At 37.4% G+C, this 16,445-nt stretch overlaps 1 protein-coding gene across 1 annotated transcript in view; it reads left to right on the top strand.

Moving 5' to 3' along the window:
• LOC136872370 (PX domain-containing protein kinase-like protein) overlaps positions 1–12,968 on the top strand; it is a 103,850-nt gene extending 90,882 nt beyond the window's left edge. Inside the window, exon 10 of the mRNA XM_067146180.2 lies at positions 12,373–12,968. Coding sequence (XP_067002281.2) covers positions 12,373–12,545 — 173 coding nt within the window. The 3' untranslated portion in view covers positions 12,546–12,968. The remainder of the gene's footprint in view (positions 1–12,372) is intronic.
• Positions 12,969–16,445: the final 3,477 nt, after the last annotated feature.

The raw sequence follows: 16,445 nt of genomic DNA, 5'->3' as shown, positions 1-16,445 counted from the left end.
TAATTGCGGCCAGTATCCAGTATTCGGGAGTTAGTGGGTTCGAGCCCCACTATCAGCAGCCCTGAAGAAGGTTGTCCGTGGTTTCCCATTTTCACACCAGGCAAAAGCTAGGGCTGTACCTAATTAACACGTTCCGTGCGGTTCGGGTCACCATGTGCCCCGAAACATGTTACTCTTATCCGTCGGTGCGAACTTCCCAGAATTGCGAAGTAAGTAACTACGTCCTAGTTACGAATTTCCGTTAACTAATGGCAACATAGTGTTCCAATTGAAGCAAAGGATCGAGGCATACTGCTAGTTTTGATCGGCCCACCGGTGACCCGAAGGAAGTTTTTTTCATCTTCCATTCATATCGCTTCGGGTCACCCTGAGTCCCGATTGTTGTCTGACCTATATTTTTACGCGGGAATCGCTTAGCGCGGTTACGGTGAATGAAGAATAGAGTGTTGCTGCCCGCAGATAGTAGATTGTTGTTTAAGGAGTACCACCCTTCTGATATCTGCTTTCTACATTGCTCTTAGGAAAGCCAATAGAGGTTATTGGAGTTATTGGAATAGTTATTGACATATTTACTATCTTCCGTATATAATATTTACAAGCAATTTCAAGTCCTTTTTTAGGTATGGAGCTTTCACATTCTGACACACCGGTGGCACGGAAAAGAAAGAGGCTTAGGACAGCATTGGGGTGGGCCTATATCATGTTCCGTGCGGTTCGGGTCACCATGTGCCCCGAAACATGTTACTCTTATCCGTCGGTGCGAATTTCCCATAATTGCGAAGTAAGTAACTACGTCCTAGTTACGAATTTCTGTTAACTAATGGCAACATAGTGTTCCAATTGAAGTGAAGGATCGTGGCATACTGCTAGTTTTGATCGGCCCACCGGTGACCCAATTATTTCCGGGGTCATTTCTGTTTCACGCAATTGTTGAATCGGAACACTGTCGCACAGATAAATACACTGGAATGTCTCCTCAACAATAACGCACACAACAAGTGCACTTGCATTGTTTAGGATTTAATACTAGGGAGTAAACAAAGTCAAATTCGTCAGGTCACCGGTGACCCGAACCGATAATAACTAAAGGCAGCATCGGGTCACCGGTGGGCCGATACGACGTAACATTAAGTCATCGAAATTCACTGCCGCAGGGAACGTGTTAAGGCCACGACTGCTTCCTTCCCACTCCTAGCTCCTTCCTGTCCCATTGTTGCCATAAGACCTGTCTGTGTTGGTGCGATGTAAAACAACTTAAAAAAAAGAAAGTATTCAATCCCTTTTTCATCTTATATCATCCCCCTTTTCTACAAACAAAAATATACGTGTTTATTTTTAAAGGAGATTCCAAGTACCAACTTTCTCATCTGTAAACTAGTAAGCTTTTGAGATATAGATATACTCATTAAAACAATTCACCGCCCTTAGCGCTGGAATATTAAAAAATCCTCCCTTAGTGAGCACCTACACTCTAATATAAATGTATCCCCAAAATTTAATTTCTTTATGTGCAGTATTTTGGCTTTACGATGATTAATCATAATACTAATATACGGTAGTTGGTCCGTTGTTGGACATTATAATTTTTTTTTTCTTTCCAGCTAACTCATTCCTGGTTGCCAGCATTTCGCTCATCAGTTGGTAAATTGCACACCTTCCAAGGCGCATGGCTAGTGCATATCGTGGAGGCCACTGCATAGGCTACTCGGAGCCACCAGCAGTGCCAATCCACTATGAGAGACTTTGTCTCATTACCATGCATCTTGGTAGGTGTGCTGTTTACCAACTGATGAGCCCAACTTAGCACACTGGGGTGAAACGCTGGCAACCAGGAATGAGCTGGAAAATTTATAATGTCCAATAACGGACCAACTATATTAGTGTTATAAATTTACTCATTTGGGACAAATATTTCAGGTTTCCTATGGGAATCAGCATCTGCATCAGATGATGAATCAGTCAGGCAGTCAGTCAGAATATGTTATTTTATATATGTATAGATGGAGTATTGTCATTTCCACTAGGACGTGAACTTTCCAGTCACAACAACCTGACTCGTATGAGCTCTTCTTGAATTACTGTGTGATACATTCATTTTTTCTTTATTAAATCTCATATAAATATCACTTATCTCAAAACCCAGTTTTTAAATCTTTCTAATGTGCTTTTCTGGGGAGTCCGAGACCTTGGAGCGAACCGAGACTTTGTCTCTACAGCAAAGCAGGCATTCCGAGTTGCCTACATCTTGAAAGAATCCAGTGAAGTGGTGGTGGTGGTGGTGGTGGTGGTGGTGGTGGTGGTGGTGGTGGTGATGATATAAAGATGATGAAATAAGAGTGTTTCTTCATGCAAATTATTCTCGTAATGCTATTGCAATCGTGCTGATGAATGGAGGGATAGCGTGACATCTAGCAGCACTATTTGAACCAATAGTATTTAAATAATATATTATTGAGGTCCACCTTTTCAATACAAATTGTTTCCTCTTCAATACAAATTGTACAATGTTTTAAATTACATATGCGTTCAGGGACTATTTTCGACCTAACAGTAGGTCATCATCAGCCTAAAGAAAACCAAACACAAATGCATCAAAGAAATTAAACAATGTAAAGACACAAAGGTCTTAAAAATGTACATACCATATAAGATATTAAGATAAGAAATTAAGAGATGCGCTGCACTATGTTAAAAATAGCTCTATGATAGGGATTCATAAAAAATCCAGTGCGCCGTGCAACATTAAAAAAGTTGTTTAAGAAAGAGATCCTTAAATTGCTGGTTAAGGATATCAGTATTGGCTGGCTCTTAAAGATGCTGCTTTTCATTTAAAGATCAACTGAGCTGAAGTCAAGATGTTCATAAATTCAGTACACATGGATGTGAAGCATGATGTTAGAAAGTCTTTTCTGTTTTTAGAATCTTGAAGGATGAAGATTGTTGCGCGTGGAGGCTTAATACATAATAGTAAAGAAAGGTGGTTGGATTTTGCAGTTCAGTGCGGACCGTACAGTTGACATTGAATAAATGACAGCTAGGATAGAAAGAGTTAAGTTAGGGGGAAAAATATAAATAGATAAATATGCCATATGGGAAATATTTCGCATTGTAACAAGCTGAGCGGAGCTGGAAATGAAGCATGAATGAAGAGTGGAGTGGGTGAGGATCAAACGAAGTGAATGTGAAGGAGGTGCAGGGAGAAAGATAGGAAAGAGGAAGGAAGGGAAGCGGAGAGAGCAGAGGGGTGGGACGGGGGAGGAGGTTATCAAGGCGGGGCTGAGGGATGCGAGAATACAGAAGATTGCCTAAGTAAAGTACTGTAAATAGAACGAAAAATCAGACCTTGACTATTTGATTTTGTGTTTCTGAAAATGTGAATGACCAGGTCAAATATAATATTCGTTTTTTTGGAAATGTAATTAAGATTGTAATTTGGATTAAAATATTGGTCCAAATGTATAAAGCAGTTCTCTGCTGTGTTAAGGGGTCCTTTATTCATAACTTTGAGTATTTCCATATCATGCTTAATGTCAGTAAACTTATGATTGTAATCGTTCATGTGTTGTCCTGCTGCAGAAAATTTATTGTATTTCAAGGCATTGACATGTTCTAAGTATCTTATGTTGAAGCTCCTTCCTGTCTGTCCACCATAAGTAAAATTACAGCTGTTGCATTTTATCCTATATACTCCTGATTTTGAAAAGCAGTCAGTCTTATTAATAGAAGTTGAATTGTGTAAGATGGTTGCATTGTTATTGATGGTTCTGAAGGCTATTTTAACATCATGTTGTTGAAAAACGTTAGTGACTTTATAAATATCTTCATTGAACGTGAAGGTAGAAAATAAGTAACTTTGGGTTTTTCTTTTTGCAGAGTGGTTAAGAGGCGATGTTTGTATTTGTTGATAATACTTTCAATGAAATAACTATTGTATCAATTAAGTTTAGCAATCATACAAATATTGTTCAATTCTTTTTTAAGATCACTTTCGGGCATTGGTACAGTAAAGGCTTGATGAACCATACCATTATATGCCGCTCGTTTATGGAGTTGGGGATGTGAAGAATCTTGACGAATAGTAGAAGCCGTTTGGGTAGCTTTTCTGAAAGTATTGTATTTTAAGGAGTTTGGTTGTCTAATGATGGTCAAGTCTAAAAAATGTATTCTTTGCTCATTTTCAGATTCGAGTGTAAATTTTATCTGTGGGTCAATATTGTTGAAGTTAAAAAGAGTGGTAGCAGCGTCTGTTGTTCTCTCATCTAAGATTACTAAAGTATCATTCACATATCTAGCCCAAAAAAGAATATTGTTGAAGTTATTATTGTTATCAATCTTAGTATGTTCCAAAAAATCTAAATAAATTTCGGCTAAGATACCTGAGGCTTGCGATCCCATGGCCAAACCTTCTTGCTGATAGATAATACCATCAAAAGTAAAACGGTTATTATTTAAAACTAATTTCAGGATGGACATAAATCTTGTATTTCTAAAGCACTTAGGTGGCTGTATTTACTTAAATTGCTTTTTATGATAGGGTATAATTTAGATGTTTGAATACTAGGATACATATTTACAATGTTGAAAGATTGAAAGGAATGATTAGGTTGGATATTAAACTTATTTAGATTCTCAGTCAGTTCTGTAGTATTTTTAACAGATATTTTTACATAAAAAATTATAATATCTTCTTAGAAACTTTGGAATGAATTGAGATGTCTTATATAGAGGGCTTGGTCTATAATTGATGATCGGGCGAATGGGGACGCCGGGCTTGTGTATCATCCACTTTAGCAGTGGGAAGGCATAGATTCGTACTAGTTAATTTCGGTTTTTCTTGATCAGTTAAAAGGAACAAAGTATTCTTTAAAGTTGGGTTAAGTAGGCTTTGGATTTTTTGAGTAGGGTCTTTTTTAACTGCAGTAAATGAACTTTCAGAAAATAATTCTTTAGTTTTACCTATATATTCATTTCTTCCCATTATAACCGTTGTATTGCCCTTGTCAGCTTTTGTGACGATAAGATTATTATCAGAAATATTCTTTTTAAGAGCGCATATTCGTTTCAGTTCGATGACTGATTCTTTATTGATATTAGAGTTAGTGGGATTGCTGTTATTATTTGAGTTAAGAATGTTAGTAATTTTTCGTTTTACTTCAAACCTTATTTCATCCCGTTTTTTGATCGGTAATTTATTGATGGCTAGTTCATATTCTAATACCATGGTGGTAGCAGTATTAAGTATATTAAGATTAGGCCAGTTGTGATTAGGACCTTTGGCTAGAATTGAATTTTCTTCATCATTCAAAGGAACATTGCATAAATTAGTAATCGGTGTATGAAAATGAATCATTGTGCTAGTGAAATTTCTATTATCATTAAGAAGGTTGTTGTTAGGTTTAGAATTCTTGAGTGTACAAAGCTTCAAGGTTTGTATTGAAAAGGTGGACCTGAATAATATATCATTTAAATACTGTTGTAATCACAGTTCAATCATAATGAAATTTATTTCTTTTAACTATTTGAACTGCCACTCCTCTGTCATTTTAATATTTGAGAAGACCGCGCTTGCAGAAACCTTTAGTTACCTTGTAGACAGCGTCCCGGTTTACAAGATCCACAGCACCAGCAATCTCGTGACATTATGTACCACAGCTTGAAACTAAAGCTCCCACACCAAAGTTTCCCGAAGTGCTCCGATTATTTTCTTACAGCGCTTTGCGGCAAAACACGAAATTATCGCTCCCTCAGGAGCTAAACTCTTGTGCTCAGATACATCAGACTTGTGTTCGTAGATTTACTGGCATGTTAAAGAACTCCTGCAGGACAAAATTCCGGCACCGTAGCATCTCCAAAAACTGTAAAAGTAGTTGGTAGGACGTAAAAATCAATAACATTATTATATACACGATATGATTCATATTGGCAAACAGTTGTCATATTTAAAAGTATTTAAGCTTTTTACGCCTTTTCAATCATGAAATTACCAGCGTTTTGCCCCAGTATAGCAGTGGGCTCATCATTTGGATTGGTACACCTTTCCAAGAGGCTGTCAGCTAGTGTGCTGTTGAGACGCCACTGCAAGCCTCCTATGAGGACAATGCAGTGACGGTGCACTAGGAGAGGTATGAGCCTCCATTTGTATAAATGCCTGCCTTTGGCCTTTATATCAAAGATTAAGTACCCAGAAGGAAACCATCATTTAATTTCATTGATTGCAAATGTTAAAAACATTTAAGCTCTTTAGGCTTTTTCAATCGTGAAATTACCAGTTGTCATATTATTGGAGAAAATATTTCTTAACATAAAGGAAAAGAGTTGCCAGATCATAATTTACAATGAAATTGATTTTAAAACAACTTAAGACAAATTCTAAATATACTGCTTTCTCTTAAATTCACCTCTTCCTCCTTATTTCTTATCTTCATCTGTAGGAAGGGGAAGTTAAGTCCTAGTATCTCTAAATCCTATTTGACATGAATACACTGTGTGCATTTGCCATGTTTCATCTCAGACTTTACAAACTATCTCTGTACATATCTTTGTACAAACTTCTCCATATTTCTTTATCAGACGTCTCTCATAATCAGTTTTAATGTTCAGTTATGTGTGAATATTGTAAACATCCTTTCTAGCATTACTACTATTAGGTGTTATATCTCTTTCTTTGTCTACTTCTGTATCTTATTTGATGTTTAGTACTTTCTTTCTTTCTTTCTTTAGAATGAAATTCTTAGAATGTGTATTTTTGGATACTAAATAGAAATGGTTTCTTCCATAAGGAGAATGTTAATTGACTTCCTTGTTTGACTAGTTCTTTATTATCAATCCAAATTTGTACTTGTTTTTTGCCCACAGTTGTAGTATTATATTGGTATAGAAGTTTTATAATAAGAGGTTGTATGACTAACTTCATATCAGACTAAATGAGGGTCTCACCCTGAAATTAGTAACACAGTAGAAGTTCGTTATAGCGAGAATTCATAACGGCGAAAAATTTACTTGCTATAGCGGATTGTCGTTATATCCGGTTTTTCGTAAAAGTTGGGGATGAAACCTACACACATTAAAATCAGTACATAACGGCAACCAGTTTGTTCAAAACTTGCATTTTTGCAGATTTCCATAGTACGGCATACTCGTTAGTTATTTTCCTAATTCCGAGACAACATGAACACGTATGTTCTGTTTCATTCTGAAAAGTTGGAGTAGTATCACTCCAGTGGTTTCTGTGGCAAAAGTTTCAGTTTTCTTATTCAAACAGCATCGCCTATAACCTAACTTAACCTTTTATGTATCATGAATACTTATTTCAAATGGCAATAGTGTAACCAGATGCAATAAAATACAGTGAAACCTCGTTGGTGCATTCCTCATTAAGATGATTTCTCATTTAGCACATCGTATTAAATCTTTTTAAAAATACCTCACTTATCACATCACAAATTTTCACTCTTGCCACTTAGTAGCAGCCTGCCTGGTGGCCATGATTTTTAAGGCGTCGAAGTCTAAAAGATGATAAACTTAACCATAATAGGTATTTTGTTAAAAATGAAGCCATGTTTTCCAGTGTTGACTTAGTTAAATGTAACAAAGGCTTTTCAGTCTGTCAAACACATAGCAAATACAATGTAAATTAAAACACTAAAAGCATATCTGTAAAACACACACTAACATACAAAGAATGACATGTTTCGTTCTACAAGAACATCCTCAGATTCTATCAAATCACTTAAAATAAGCTTATATATGTACAGTATTGTTTACGTAGCGTAAACTTGTCAATGATAGAGAGATAAGTGATAACATGAAACAGTAATGACAAAAAATAAATTATATACAATTATAATATAGTGAAAAACTTACGTATTTATCTAGACTGCCGATGTTAAGTCTGTTGTCACCAAACACTATATTATAATATATTATAATTGTACAATTATAATTGTATATAATTTATTTTTTGTCATTACTGTTTCATGTTATCACTTATCTCTCTATCATTGACAAGTTTACGCTACGTAAACAATACTGTACATATATAAGCTTATTTTAAGTGATTTGATAGAATCTGAGGATGTTCTTGTAGAACGAAACATGTCATTCTTTGTATGTTAGTGTGTGTTTTACAGATATGCTTTTAGTGTTTTAATTTACATTGTATTTGCTATGTGTTTGACAGACTGAAAAGCCTTTGTTACATAATAGGTATTTGCTTTGATCCTGTATTGACTTGTCTAACTCTATCAAAGAATAAATAGTTTCTTTAATAGAAGTCCTAAAGGTCCGACACCATGGTTAGCCGGTTTGAGTACCGTTGGTTGAAAGCATTTTTGCCATCAGAATGTTGGCCGGTAGGTTAGGGGAGATGGTGGTATAAAGTTTCTAATCACTAGATTGCGTGCCAAAAGCCTGAATTGAATTCCAAAGCTCTCCGTAGTGTTCATTTGCAGTCAGATCATATGACGCTGTTGATGGTGATTTGTCCGTTGGGTGGAGACGTTAAGCCTTGAGCACACCCCTTGGTGCTGTTCAACAGGAGTAGGCTATGTGCTGGCACCTGGTTTCACTTTTCTACTATCATATGTCATGTCATTCATTTCATCTCATTAACTCCTCTGATGAGGTTGATGTCAGGAAAGACATCCGGTCATAAAAACCCACGACGACAGATTCATCTCAAGTCATACCCGACCCCGTACAGAAACGGGACAAGGGTTGAACCACTTAGTACTGTCACATTTTGCCTTGCCCTGAAAATGTTCTTTGTCACCCCTTGTGAAAGGAACGTGATTTCCAACACAGATTAGAGTTCTTGCCACAGTAGGCAGGTCGGGGAAAGTTGCATGGAAATGGGAAATGGCCTTGATTTCCTGAACTTTAGAAAGTAAATTACACCTTTGGGAAACAAGCAAAGTTCAATTTTGATCTCCAGTTTTCATTGGTATTGCTGAATAACCCAGTAAACCTGTTTTTGCATGTATTTTGCATTCCATTCAGAAGTTAGAAATTCATTCTGTGTTGAGTGATACAGTAAAGGTAGCGAATATTTGTCGCACGATAGACTACATATGGATTAGGAACATAATCTCATGGAGATTACTAGTGTGGTGCATATTTTTCTTGTGGTACCCCAGTTATGGATACTGTAAAAGTCGTGAAATCACTTACTAATGAAGACACAATCCAGGAAGTGGACAGGCATCCGTATCTTTCAACGGTGGCACGTACGTTGAAACTTAACTAAGGTTAAAAGAAGAATTCTACCTTCTAATACTTAATGTTTTTATAGCTAGTTCATGGAATTACAAACATAATCCAGCTTAAAGTCTAATTTTTAATTAAAAGTTTAGTATATGTTTTGTTTCTAAAGAATGGAAAAAATGCAAAAATTAGCACTTATAATTAAAAACACTGATGGTAAAGAATGATGTTGGAAATGTTTATATTTTATGCTAAAACACACAAAATATGTTGATGTTCATGTCAGTGAGAAAATCTATGTCCATGACTTTACATAACTTGAAACTAACATTGGTGAGCTTCAAATTTGAGGGGAAAATGTTATATGCAAAAATGTTAGTTTCAAATAAAGTTTATATAAAGTATAACAACAGGGCTTATGCCATGTTGAGAAAATAAAGTGAAATTCTTTACGTTTCGCAGAGAACTTTGCTCTGTGTCTTGAGAAGAAAATCTCGACTGTTCACCAGAAAGGCATCTCAAGGAATGAGGTTTGAATTTAGATGTTATAAGTGGAAACAGTATGTTTATTCATCACCAGATGGCTCAGCGGACGCGATACTGCACTAACGTTCGAAGCAGAAGCTGACGGAACCATCAGAATCAGTCTGAGAGGGAGTCGCATAACATAACAGGTATACACACATATGAAAGTATGACTTTGACATAAACCTGGAATGAAACATCTGGCGATGAGGAACGTATGAATTTGGAAAACACCAAAACGAAATAACGATAGTGAAGAGGTAGGGAAAGGAACTACGTACGTAAATCCTTAATGGCTGGCAACCACGTATTACTTAATTAATAGCCAGTGTCCCTGTTGAAATTGTTAGGATTTCTACGTATTTCCACAGCTCCCGTATAATCCTGGACCTGTATTGTCTAGTGTGGGTAAGAGCTTGAGCATTTTGGAACACGACATCATGACCCGATGATAGAGCGTGCTCAGCTATTGCTGATTTGTCCGTCTGGTTGAGACGAATATTTCGTTCATGTTCCTACTTCTACTTACTTCTACTACAAAGAGGATTACTATGAACAGACAAAAGGAGCGGCAATGGGTTCACCGCTGTCACCAGTGGCTGCAAACATTCTTATGGAACACTTCGAGTCTGCTACATTAACTACAGTGCCACTGAAACCTAAGTGCTTCTATCGTTACGTAGATGACACATTTTCGGTCTGGTCACATGGAAGGGAAACATTAAATGAATTTTTGGAGCACCTAAATTCCATTAACACTAAGATCAAGTTCACAATGGAAGTAGAAAATGAAGGTAAATTACCTTTTCTTGATGCGTTAGTATACAAGAAGAATGATGATACACTAGGTCATGCAATGTACAAGAAACCTATTCAGTCTGAAAGAAACCTTCATAAGTCCTCACACCACCACCGCTGCCAAATAGCAACTCTCCTTCGAACATATTTACTGGGATTGCAGATGCTGATAACTGCTCGAGTGCATTAAGAGAACTGACAGTATCCATGAAGAAAAATGGCTCTATGCCAGGAGACATAGCATGAGCTGTGGAGATCAAGGAGCCTAACAGCGTTAGTACAAACCGGGACAATAGAAATAAGAAAAAAGTATTCCTTCCTTCCTTACATGGCAGGTATAACTGACAGAATAGGGCGCATTCTTAGGAAGTATAATTATAATTCCTGTTTTCACCACAGACCGGAAGCTCAAATCCCTGTTTCAATCAGTCAAAGAAAAACTACCTTTTGAAACACCGGGCATCTATGAAGTTCCATGTGGTTGTGGTAGCTCATTATTGACATGACAAAAAGGCTTGTTAGCACCAGGGTGAAAGAACACATCAGGTCAGTCAAGAATGTTACTTTTTCAACCTCACGTAAAATGCTATAAGCCAGTCTGCCACAGCAGAACAGTTCTACGGTACAGACCATGAAATTCTCTTAGACCAGGCAAAGGCCATTGCTCCTGTAAAAGACTTCTATGCTTGACTTGTAAGGGAGGCCATAGAGATAGAGCTGAGCCAAAATAACATCAACAGGGAAGACAGCTTCAAGTTATCAAATACATGGAGACCTGCACTCCAGAAATGCATGCATAACACCAACATGGCACAGTGCAACGCACTCAAGAAACCGTTGACAGAGGGCCGTGAATCAGTAACTTCTGTCCCAACCACCACATCACAGTGCGACGATCCCTGAGTCCAGTTAGTGGCGGGGGGGCGCCGTGGATAGTATGATCATGACTACCACGTTCCTTCAAAGAATCTCTTTGCTTACTGTCAGAGGCAGACCTTTACAGGCCCTGACAAAGGCCAGTGTAATTTGGCAGAAAGGTCAGCTTTGTTAAATGTATATAAGTGGCTTCAATCCAGTTAGCATATTCATTTCTTTATTTTAATACAATGAGCCACGAAAACCTATGTTCATTAATTAGTCAAACACATTTACTTACTTTTACAGCATTTGGCCACATTTCATATACAGTATATTGTGACTCAAAGTGATAATCGTGTAGTGGCATGTGCATCAGTTTCAACCTAATGTTTCTGTTTCCAGTTCATAACAGAATGAATCTTATTATAGCAATGTTTTTCTGCCCTCTTGAAGTTATTCTTCCTTAGCTGGGATCAAATCTGTGACCTAGGTACCATTAGGATGACATTCCATTCCTCATACAAAATATAATTCACTAGTATTACTTTGTTTCCTTCCTCCATTCTCCACAAGTGGTAAATACTGTGTGGATTTCAGGAGAAGAATGTATTCCTAATGTTGTCTTAAGAAACTAACTATAGAAGGATACGGTTCAGTTCAAAATGTTTGTGCAAGTATAATGTTGATGTTTATTGCCAAAATAATGAAAATTGTCTCAAATGATACACCAACTGATTATATATTGGGCTAAGAGTGAGCTCTTAAACTTTGTGTTTCTTATCTAGCACTTCTGGCTTTCAAAACTTAAGGTCCTTATTTATTAAGGACTGATTTAAAAAAAAATCTGGTTTACCTTAGATTTCTTTTTCCTGTAATCATCATGTCAAGCAGATACATGAGACTGACTGCAGGCACTTTTGAGAGGAAAACATTTTTCTGTTTATTCCTTTAGCTGTATATTCTTTTTTTCTTCTGTTTTTTCTTTCATAGGTTTGACTGAATGTTCCTCACCACCTCCACCACCACCAATTCCAGTCATTCAGTCATCAGGCCAGGCTCCAGAAAGGTCAGCTCTACTTGATTCCATCTGCAGCTTTAACAGGGCAAAATTACGGCATTCTACCGTGAAAGAGTCTCTGCCATCAGCAGGTCGTGTTTGTTAGAAGATTCAACTAAAAGTAAAAGGCTGTTAGATTGGTTGTGATAAAATAAACATGCTGCTTTCTTGAACAAAGAAGTTACCCTCAGTAGATTTTATATGTGTATATTAGAATTTATTCTGCATTTATCTGCTCTGATGAGTTTTACTCTTTCTGTGTTATTTTTTTTTAGGCTCTTCACTGTGTAAGAATTTTGTTGTCTCTTTCTTGTGCAAGCCCAACCAAACTACATTTTTATTTTCTAGTAATAAATCCTATCTTACCATTCTTTGTAAAGTAAGTGATTCCCAAGCAGCGTATTAATGGTTATTGCATGAAGGAAGGTGATCAAAGATAGGACATGAAAAATTATTAATATATAATTTTGTAATATTTTGAAGATACGTACCAGTCTGCTCCAATTTTTAAAATTTAAAAATATATATATGCTTGAGAGTTTCTTCTTATCAACTGAACTTTGGGTATAGTTCCATTTCTCAAGAAAAATAGGAACTAGTTTACTGCAGAGACTTGCGATACCCTTGGAAGCTTACTGTAGTTTTGGTTTAATAGAGGACATCGTTGAAGGAAATGGTTATCTATCCCAATTTTATATTCGCACTTGACTTTGGCCAGTGTTAGTCATATAAAGAAAATGGCACTTTGTCATTTTGTAGTGGTTTATTATTGTCACCATCATCATGTCTTCTATAACCATTTTCATATCACTAGGCTGCTTGACTCAGATGGTAGTGTGCTGGCTTTCTGACAGCAAGTTGGCAGACTGATTCTGGTTCACCCCTATAGTATTTGAAGGTGCTCAAATACACCAGCCTACTGTTGGTAAATTCACCGACACATAAAAGAACTCCTGCAGACAAAATTCTGTCAGCTCCAAAAAATATAAAAGTAGTTAGTGGGACGTAAACCAATTAGATTGTTGTTGTTGATTATTGTTGTTATTATTATTATTATTATTATTATTATTATTATTATTATTATTATTATTATTATTATTATTATTATTATTATTATTATTATTATTATTATTATTATTGATGTTGTTATTGTTATTATAATACCAAGTTTATGTGCCATAATATATGCTTCATCTTCTCAGACTCGATGCACAAAGTTTTCTTTATCATTTTCAGGTGATTTGAAAACACTATCATTCTAATTTTTGCTCACTAATGGGAATGAAAAATGATGTTGGGTGATTTTTGCATCTGATCTTGTGGGAATAAGTTAACTGACAAGAAGCATAACATTTCCCATATCTCTCTTAAGGTACTAGTAATACTTTTATTCTTGATACAGTATTTGTAGTCTGCCGATATCGGCATCTGTTTGCTGGTGATCAGCAGTTTTCTCCTTCCTAGCATTATTCCCGCACTGTTGTGGGGTCTGCTTGCCTGCACATCTGTCTCCATCTGGTCCGATCCAAGGCATCTTCATGGGTGACACCCACATACTCCATGTACTCCCTGAGCGATCCATCCACTGCTTCATGTGTCTGCCACATGGTCTCTGTCCACCAGGGTCAATACCTTCGTTGAACGGCATTGTTCATAGCGCAGTCAAATCACAGTAGTCCAAGACACCACCAGAGCATTCGCATTTCCATCACATGCAGAACCTGCTCGCGCTTTGCTGTTGCCCGTAGAGGGTGACTGGATGCACTATAGTTCTGTAGATCTTCAACTTAATACGTAGATGCATCCGTCGATCATACTGGACCATATTTTAAAAATAATAATATTACTCGAGGCATTCAGAAATAATTTTTACTACAATTTTTTTGTGTTCACAGGAACCATTTACTGAACAAATACAGATTATATTACAGGTATTCCCCACCAATGTCTGTGCACTTCTGCCATCATTTTGGTAGCTTCCATATTTGCGTAACAACCCATTGTTTTGGGCTATCGCGGTGTGACTGGTGGACAGTTGCATAAAGTTCATCATTGGTGGTTAACTTCTTACCCTACATGGCCTCTGTCATTGCGTCTTGGGACGTGGGCTCCCAGTATGCTTCCATTCCATACACTGGCTTTTTTTTTTCCCCTGGAGTCTCATGGAAGAACCATGACTCGTCAGTGGTGACCAGACACTCAAAGAACTCTGCTGGATCTGCACTGTACTGTTGCACCCATTGTGCACACACCTTCTTCATCTTCAAACCCTCATGGATGATGGTGTGGATGGTTCCCCGTGATAGACCCTGTTGCCTTCTTTAGTTCATCAAACGTGATTCGCCTGTGGCCTGTTATCAAGTCATTGACAAACTGGGTATTGTTTGGTTTGAGTGCAGTTGCTGGACGCCTAGTGCTTTTGCATTTTTCAGCTCAGTCCCTGCCGACTCTGAACTCTGCTACCAACAGAACAAGGAACTGCGGGTTAGTGCTGTTTTCCCACATGAGGCTACTAACTTCTTGTGGATGTCTGAAGCAGTCACTCCTTCCCTCGAGAGAAACCACACTGTCCACCGTTGCCCATGCTTGTCTGCTTCCATGTTGTCTTATCGACGTCCACCAGCGTACTGCAATGCAGCATGTATGGGAAGCAGTAATACCATCTGGTGATGGTAGATAGTACTATAGTCCATTTTCATGCATACATCGCCACACATTTCAAACTGCTACTTTGCAGGAGTTATAGAGGGAGTGCCAATCAATATTGAACGTACTAAATAATTCTACTTGTACTGCACCTATAACCCAGTTTGCTTAGACACCTTCTATGACACAATCAACCAAATAAACTGAGCCAACTCTTATAGTACTTTAAACTCCTTAGTTGTTAGCATACTGACAGCTAGCTGTGTTCCTTTGGCCAAAGAGGATGTCGTATAGTCAACACAGCAAATTCCACTACCACTAACAACATTGTACTGTATTGATCAGATAACTCCCTGTGTGACTAAATGGATCACATACCAGATCCTTAGTTTTGTCTTAAGTTGGTACCAGAACATGGTATAAAACCTGGGGCCTAAAGCAGTTTTCTACCCTAGCCATTAGACAAAGGAAATGGTGACATGATGGAACCAGAAACCCAGATTTGATTAAATCGTGCCAACTTTAGGAGGCTATCCTAATGTATCCTCAAAAGGGGCACAATAGCCAAATGACATTGGTGCTGGTTTCAAGCCAGCCATGGTTGTAATCTGTCAGTACATGTGAAATGCCATGTCCTCTGGATCTAATTTCACATGTCAATGGGGGGCTGTGGCTATGATCACAATATCTACAGTTGTGTAAAACTATGAGTATAAGCTTGCTTTTTGTTTTTCCCTAGCGATATGTTTCTAGCTGTCAGTGGTGAGTTGGCGTAGCCTGACATAAGTAGCAGAATAAGCTTGAGTGGAGCTTTTAAAAGTAGGAAAGATCATAATATGAGATAAAGTTGGAATTCAAGAGGACAGAATGGGACAAATATTCATTTATAGGATAAGGAGTAAGGGATTGGAATAAATTATCAAGGGAAATGTTTGATACATTTCCAAGTTCGTTGAACATATTTAAGAAAAAGCTATATAAATAAATGTAAATACGAGGTAAACAATTGACACCTGGGTATTTATTTATTTATCGTGTCAGAAGTACAAAGTAAACGAGACAAAAATTAAACAGGAAATTTTAAACATTGGTTGACCAAAAATTGGCCATGACAAGCGCATTTGGAGTTGCTCTCATTAGATCTTTAATGGTACAAGTGGCTGGAGAAGAAGGACACAGTAGAAGATGCTCGTTAGTCTGCTTAGTACCACACTTGCAGTAAACTGTCTCTACAGGAAGGCCCCATTTCTGTAGGTTGGTCTTGCATCTCGTGGTACTGGAGCGTAATCGATTGAGAGCCTTCCATGTTGTCCGCTTTTCAGAATGTCCAGGAGGAAGTTCTTCCTTTGGAACCATCCAT

Source organism: Anabrus simplex, chromosome 4 (assembly GCF_040414725.1).
Source record: "Anabrus simplex isolate iqAnaSimp1 chromosome 4, ASM4041472v1, whole genome shotgun sequence".
Lineage (NCBI taxonomy): Eukaryota > Metazoa > Arthropoda > Insecta > Orthoptera > Tettigoniidae > Anabrus > Anabrus simplex.
The sequence above is the reverse complement of the archived record's forward strand: the minus strand, read 5'-3'. Positions and strand labels throughout refer to the sequence as shown.